Below are 8,175 nucleotides of genomic sequence, written 5' to 3'. Positions count from 1 at the left end.
GTGTCAAAACGCAATTTTTAAACGAAAAAATGGTGTTTTAAAATTTCAGATTTTTATCGGGAAATTTTTTTTTTTTTTTTTTTTTTTTTTTGTAAAATGGAACGAAATTGGGAAGACGGAACTCCATTTTGGAGTTCCGTCCAGTCTCGTTTTTTCAGTTTTTTTTTTTCACTTTTTGTTCCAAAAAAACAGAAACGGACCATAAGTGCACCAAACAGAAGATTCCGTTTTTTCGTTCCAATAGAACGAAAAAACTCCAGAAACGTTTTTTTAGAACGATACCAAACAGGCCCTAACTCATTGGCTAACTGTTTTCCATATTTGAATTGACACTCCTCTTCCCGGTTAAATTGGATGCTAAGGCATATTATATCAGGTTGGGGTTCGTTGCATAGTTGGAAAATCAGGTTTTTGGATTTGATATTTAGGTGAGTCATGGTTTTTTCTTATTTTTTAACATCTTTTTTCCTTCACTTGTGAGGGAGACAAGGAGTGAGGCAAGTGAAGGAGAAAAAAAAAGGGGGGGGGGGTTAATCTAATGTTGAAGATGAATTAAAAGTAACAGGGTTATGTAGTTGTAGATCAAACATATGGTCTATGAATAATATGTCGCTCAATAAAAAAAAATCAAATCTGTTGAGTTTATCATGATTTGAGTAAAACTATCGAGTCAATGAAAACTCAGATTGACTTGGACCTGATCTGATCATTTCCTTAAGAGTGAGCAAGTCAATTTGGATGTTGTGCTCAAGTCAAAACCTGGTTTTCTAACTATGATTCGTTGGTATAACTGATGCATTTTTTTTGGTCTTTCAATGTTTGTGGTTGAGGCATCATTTGATTGTGGGGGTTTCTTCTTGTTTAGGGCAGCTCTTTTAGGATTTGAGCTGCTTAGTGTGGGTGCGGTTTGTTTACTATTAAGGTCCTTCTAAACCTCAATCCAAAACCCTAAAACCTAAATCCTAAACTCCAAAACCTTAATTCTAACTCTAAACCCCAACCCCTAAAACCGAATTCCTAACCCCTAAAACCGTAAATCCCTTAAATCCCTTAGGCTCCGTTTGGTTGCAATGGGAATTTAAAGGGAAAGGAAGTGAAATTTTCATACTTTAAAAAGAAATGTTTATAATCATTACCCCATATGATTGTATAAACTAATTTTTTTTTTAACCATATTTAGTAATGATATATTTTACATGTAATTTTTATTTTACATATTATAGCAAAGGGTTTTGGATGCAAAGTAAAGTGAAATTTTATAACCAAATATGGAATGATTTGAAGTTAATGTTAAAGTCACATGAGTTATTATTGCATATATATATATATATATATTTTGTTTAAGTATGAAAATTTCACTTTCCTTCCCTTTAATTTCCCTTACAACCAAACATAGCTTTAACCCTAAACCATACTATATTTATCATTGTTGATTTCACAAAATTGGTTATTGGGCCTTCAAACATTTAGGCCAGCCCGACCCATTTCCACCATATAGTGACATCAGAAAACTCACACGTGGCGCATTAAACACACGACACGCTCGAATTTAGAGTACAGTGAGGATTAATATGGTGTCGACAAATGGAAAGTTGCAGGAGAGCACCTGTCCTTTCTGGAAGTGAAGACCGCTACGTATCGGTCACACCTGTCCATCACATCCTTTGTCTCTTCCTTCTTTCCTTCCGTAATAAAATCCCTCTCACTTGATAAGAACACAACACGGTTTCTCTGATTATAGTTAAAAAGAGTTGGGTTCAGTGTCTTGTGTGTTTTAATTGGGTTTTGTAACAACCAATCCATTTGGGTTGATCATGGCGAAGGCTTCATGGTTGGCACTTGGGCTACTGGTGATGGTGGTGTTAGCCTTGGCAACTTCATGTAGTTGCATCGGAGTGGTGAGCGATGATGACGATGACGACGCCGACGAATTGGGTTACCAACAGAAACAACACCAGAAGCAGTACGAGCAAGCTAAGAGTACGGCGGACACGGCGGCGCGGAAGGCAGAGGAAATGGCAAAGGGAGCTAAAGAGGGTTCGGAGTCATGGGCGGGGTGGGCAAAGGAAAAGATCACGGAGAGCCTGGGATTGAAGCACGAAGACCCCAAAGAGAAAGCTAAGGAAGCCTACGATGCCGCCGCAGAGACCGCCAATAGGGCTAATGAAAAAGTGGAAGAGATAAAGAGAAGTGCTGAGGAGAAAGCAGGGAAGGGAACAGAGACAGCATCAGAGAAGGCGAAGCAGGCAAAGGAGGCAGCAGAGACGATGACGGAGAAGGCGACGGAGACGGCGAAGCAGACAAAGGAGGGAGCAGAGACGATGACGGAGAAAGCGAAGGAGACGGCGAAGCAAACAAAAGATACGGCTTACGAGAAGGCACAGAAGGCGGCGGAGATGGCGGCGGAGAAGGCAGAGCAGGCGAAAGAGGCGGGGGCGGAGCAACTGAAGTGGGCGAAAGAGAAAGCTAAGGAAGGGGTTAATACAGCGAAAAGCAAAGCAGGAGAAACACTGGAGAACGCTAAGGAAACTGTTTCTTCAAAATACGAAGGTGCAAAGCAGAAATCACAGAAGGTTAAGGATCGAGACGAGGAACTTTGAAGGACGAAACCCCACTCCTATCTATCTATCTAATATCTAATATCTAATATCTATCAACGTCTCATGAAGTGAATGTCGTTGTAACTATAATTTTCTGTTCTGTATTCGGAGAGGAAAAGGTTGTGTATAGTTCGAACGTTTGTGTTATTTTTTTTTTTTTTTTGGTTAAGAAAAGAAAACTTCATTAAGTAGAGAGAAAGTGATTTACATCATTGTAAGATTTGTAAAACGGAGATTGTTTTGTTATAATCATATGTGCAATCATACGCAATCCTAGAATCACTTCGCGATTGGGTCTATAACAAAAAGTAATGCTAGATAGAAACTTTTGTACGTCCAAACCTAGGGAAATTACACTCCAACAAGGCCATGAGATGGCATTGTAATTTAAATTAATTCTCCAAGATCTTTTGAATTGCTCCAAATCTCCCCAATTCTTCATCCATCGTCCCTCGTCAGTTTCATACTAATAAGAAGTCCTCGAGTGCATGCTTCAATGGTATTACCTGTCATCAAATAATCAACACTTTAAGAGATAAAATTTTCTTTGTATATAACACATGTAGTTCATCCAGAAATGTTATTTGTTGAATCGATGACATTCACACAAAAGAGGATTGGTGGGTCCACATTAGGAAGATTAGAGATAACTGGCAACATAACATTGGTTTGATTTACCTGGGGGTTATAGGATGATAAGCTTGTGCCGTCCATTGCATCATAGGACGAAGAATCATGTGGAGATTTGGATTAGTTTAATTGTAAATAATCTTATTCCTATGTGACCATATGAAGTAGCATGTCACAATAAACATATTAAGGAAGGAATTTAGATGGTTAGCCGGGATAGAGGTAAAAAAATACATAATAACATGCTTAAAAGGAAGATCAGAAAGACATTCAATTCTTAGACCCAATGGGTCAGTTGACCAAATTCTTTTTGAAAATTCGCATGAGATGAAAATATGACCAATAGATTCCTGCTGATTTTGACAAAATCCACAAGTAGGATCTACATCCATCCATTTTCCTAGGATATCTTTGGTAGAGATTCTACCATGCGTTAACCTCCAAAAAAAGGTCTTGAATTTTGGATGGAGTTTGGTCTTCCAAAGAAACTGCCACCAATGTTGGTAGAGAGATACGCAAATACACCTGCTTGATAATCCAAATTGGTTAGTAGATGAATCAATAGTTAAGAATTTCGCAGCCAATTTGGTGGTAAGAACCCCTATTGTGGAAAATTTACACATCCAATAATTATTACTTAAGGAAACTGAAATTTTTAAGATATGATTAACAGTGGGGAGAGGGAGCATTGCTAATAGCAAACTAGAATTCCACTGATTAACGCACATAAAATCACTAACATGCATTAGAGAAGATTCACTTGGTCTGTTATTGTTGATGCTTTCTAAGTTAAAATTGGGGATCGTGGGTATCCATGGATCGGTCCAAAAATTAGTGTTCCTATCATTCACAATTTTAGTATAGACCATTTTTTTAAGGGTAGGGAGGATACTTACAATGCTATTCCAGGTGACAGATCCTCTTTTATTTAAGGTGGTCAAGTAAAAAACTGACCTATTTGGGAAGTACTTCTTTGCAATTATCTGTGCCCATAAAGAATCTTGTTTTGTGATGAGACGCCATCCCAACTTCAATAGGAGAGCTTTGTTTTGGATCTCAGAAGTTCTGATACTCAGTCCTCCTTGAGATTTAGGGTAACAAACTTTATGCCACCCAATAAGATGAATTTTCTTTGATTGGTCCTGATCTCCATTCCAAAATTGTAGATAAATTGAATCATGTTTCCTGCAAATGGACTTAGGAAAAGCAAAGCAGGACATGAGATATGAAGGAATAGTGGACAAGACTGATTGGATCAGAACTGTTCTGCCTGCATAAGACAAGAGGTTAGCTTTCCAACAAGAGAGATTGTTTTGCACTCTGCGAACAATATGGGTGAATCCCTTAGTTCTTGCTCTGTGATGAAATAAATTGGTGCCAAGATATAGAGAATCATTCTTCATCTCACTAACACCCAGTGTGCGGCATAGAAAGACTTTGGTAATGGTATCAACATTAGAGCTGAAAGCTAAACCACTTTTATCATAGTTAATGACAAGGTCATAAAGTTCCGAGAATAAATCCAAAATGCGTTTAATAGTTGAAATATCCTCAAGGGTAGCCCGACAGAATAAGAAAGTATCATTAGCAAAGAACAAGTGAGATAATTCAGGTGGCCTTCGGGCAACATTGATCCCCTTAAACAAATTAAGGTCTCTATAAGTGGTGAGCAGTCTAGATAAAGCTTCCATAGCAATAATAAAAAGGAAAGGGTTAAGAATGCATCATTGTCTAATTCCTCTAGAGGGCTCAAAAAAATCAAATGCAAAGCCACAGAGTTTAATAGAAAATGATGAAGAGCTAACAAGATAGCTAATCAAGTCTCCCCATTTGTTTCCAAAGCCAAGATAATCAAAAAGAGCTCGTAAGAAACCCCATTCTAATCTATCATAGGCCTTAGCCATGTCTAACTTGATAGCCACAAAATCAGTTATTCCTTTAGTATGTTTGATGAAGTCAAAAATCTCTTGAGCAATAATAATATTGTCAGAGATTTGTCTTCCAGGGACAAAAGCAAATTGGAAAGGAGAAATAATTTTGTGTAGAACCCCCTGTAATCTGACTGCAAGAATTTTTGCAATGATTTTGTACGATACATTACAAAGATCGATCGGTCTCAATTCCTCTACCCTATGGGCCTTTTCCTTTTTGGGAATCAGACACACAAGAGTATGGTTAACTCCAAAGGGAAGAGAGATGTCTCTAAAGAAACTGGTAACAAGGTCACAAACATCAAGGTTGATAAGGTCCCAAAAATTTTGATAAAAAATTTCCTGAAAACCATCAAATCCTGGAGCTTTGTAGGCTCCAAAAGAGAAAACTGTGCTCCTTATTTCAGCATGAGAAGGGGTCAGAGAAAGTAACTCAAATTCAAGGGGATCAAGGATCGGTGGGAAAAGACATTCAATAAACGAAGGGTCAAGAGGGATAGAAGTGGTGAAAAGGGAGGAGAGAAAGGATGAGAAATTTCTTGCAAATGCTCTAAGGTCAGTAATTTGTTCCTCAGAATCAGAAAGAATGAATTCAATGTTCCGTTTTCTGGCATTAACATGGGCCACAGTGTGATAGAACCTAGTGTTGCTGTCACCTTGGTTCATATACAAATGCCTGGATTTTTGGAACCAAAATTTCTCTTCAACCTCTAAGATCCACTCAATTTTGGAGGAAATATGTGACATCTCATCCAGAGGTGGAGAAGTTGAGTTTTCCAATTTGAGATGGGAATCAAGGAGAGAATGCTTCAAATGGTCAATATGGCCAAAAGAGGAATGCTTCCACCGGTTTAGGATTCTGCTAAAGGAAGCAAATTTGGTCATCAAATTATCAATGTCCAAGTTTTTCCAAGATCTATAGCAGAAAGGTATGAAATCAGGGTGGGACATCCATGCATCTTGAAAATGAAAAAGTTTTTGAAACCTATATTGGGAGGTAGAAGTGTTTAAAATGAGTGCACTGTGATCAGAGCCGGTGGAGGGGAGCTTGGTGAGTGAAGTAGTGGGGAAAACAGTTAACCAGGAGAACGAAGCAAAGGCTTTATCAATCTTTTCTTTGATCAATTGGGGAGGTTTTTGCTTATTAGACCAGGTAAAATGATTTCCAATGGTCCTAACTTCATCCAACCCAAAAGTGGAAATGAGTTTTTCAAGAATTAACGATGATGGTGAATGTTTAAAGGGTAGACCTCCAAATTTGTCTTCCGCTGCTAAAACCTCATTGAAGTCCCCCAAAATGATAAAAGGTAGAGAAATGGAAGCTAAATATTGGTGTAATTCATTACAACTGTCTTTCCTCGCGGGTGTTTGGGGTGAAGCATAAAGTCCGATCAGAATCCAATTACAAGATTGCGGTTGGCTGATCCCAACGGCTATGAAGAATGATCCAAAGAAAGAATTATGGACAGTAATAAGGTTAGAGATTAGGAACCATAAACCTCCCTTTCTGCCCCTATTCCCTTCACTATTGATGAAAAGTGAGTTATATGCCTTGAAACAAGTGGGTAGTTTGAAATTGGTGTGGTCCACAATCTTGGTTTCACACAAAAAAATGATATCAGGTTTATGTTTCATGAATTTGGTTGATAGACAGTTTTTGGTGAAAGGACTATTCAAATGAAATATCTTCATTTTAAAAAACCAAAAGGAGCAGATGCAGAACAAAACAATCAATACACAATCACAAAGGTAAGCAGGAAAGAAGAAGAAATATGCACAAAGAAAGGAAAAAAGATATGTACACAGATAGCACAACCAGAGCAAAGCCAGAGAAAATACTCACACAGAAGCAATAAGAGAGTGACAACTAAAATAGACAACAGGATTATAACCAGGAATAGAAAGAAAACAAACGGCAAGAGATAAAGAGACAGAAGCCCAAACCGATTTTTTGGGCAAGAGAATTTTACTCTGTTACGCTGCCTGCAGGCACCTTAGGACAAGAGAAGGTTAAATGTATCATACTTCTATTGCCTCACTTGGCCGGTCAACCTGAGCATAACCTGCAATTACAGCAGCCCATGAGATCGCATTTCTCTCAGGCATCCTCTCAAACAGCTTGCAGGCACTGTCAGCATCCCCAACCTTCGCAAAGCCAGCGACCATTGCATTCCACAAAGTTACATCCCTGAAATTCATCCCATTGAATAAACTTCGGGCATCCAAAATTATTACCCCACAAGCCGAATACATCTGAATCAGGCGACATGAACATCAGATTCCAAACCAGTTTGGATTGCGTGGCCATGAATTTGTTTACCCACTCCAAACGCAGACAAATGAACAATAGCCTTCAATGCAGAAGGAAAAGAGTAGGTATCCGGTCGAAAACCCATAATTTGGATCCTATTATTAGTATTATACAAAAGAATAGCCTCTTCTGCATAATCTGTTTTAGAAGAACCTTGATCATAGTGTTGCAGAGATAAATATCTGGTTGGGTTTTGAGACTGAACACCGAATACCCATAATCTATAAATCGTAAAATCGAGCATGTGTCGATAAATTTGCTAAGGAGAAGATGTGAACCAAATGATACCAAATGATGTCAGTGTTGTGAAAGCAACAATTGAGCTTGTCAAGAGGGTAAGTTTCTCCTCGTCCTCTTTCTCTTCCTCGTTATCATAGCCATCTGTTTTCGAGAGGGTATCGTTCCTCCCTGTCTTGTTTCTTCCTCTTCTGATCTCCATTTCCATTTTTAAAATAAACGGATTTTGATTACATTTTTCTTCTTTTTTTTGGGTAAAAGATTTTGATTACATTCAGAAGTGCGAAGAAGAAGAGGAAGAATAATAAAAAAGAGGAGGAAGGGTAATTATGTCTATTTATATTCTAAAATTAACACCAGTCTAATGGTGTTATTTTTTTGAATTTAAAAGTAATAAACGATTTTTTAGGGGGAAGATGTATTATAAGGAAATGCTAAGGGAGATTGATGTAAATCACCCCTATAT

At 38.1% G+C, this 8,175-nt stretch overlaps 1 protein-coding gene across 1 annotated transcript; it reads left to right on the top strand.

Annotated features, from left to right (window-relative positions):
- Positions 1–1,695: 1,695 nt before the first annotated feature.
- Positions 1,696–2,791, top strand: LOC122058160 (late embryogenesis abundant protein D-29-like). The gene has a single exon (XM_042620683.1). It carries the CDS (start codon positions 1,815–1,817, stop codon positions 2,598–2,600), a length of 786 nt encoding a protein of 261 aa, XP_042476617.1. The 5' UTR covers positions 1,696–1,814; the 3' UTR covers positions 2,601–2,791.
- Positions 2,792–8,175: the final 5,384 nt, after the last annotated feature.

This window comes from Macadamia integrifolia, chromosome 12 (assembly GCF_013358625.1).
Source record: "Macadamia integrifolia cultivar HAES 741 chromosome 12, SCU_Mint_v3, whole genome shotgun sequence".
NCBI lineage: Eukaryota > Viridiplantae > Streptophyta > Magnoliopsida > Proteales > Proteaceae > Macadamia > Macadamia integrifolia.
Note: the sequence above shows the minus strand (reverse complement) of the source record. Positions and strands in the feature narration are given on the sequence as shown.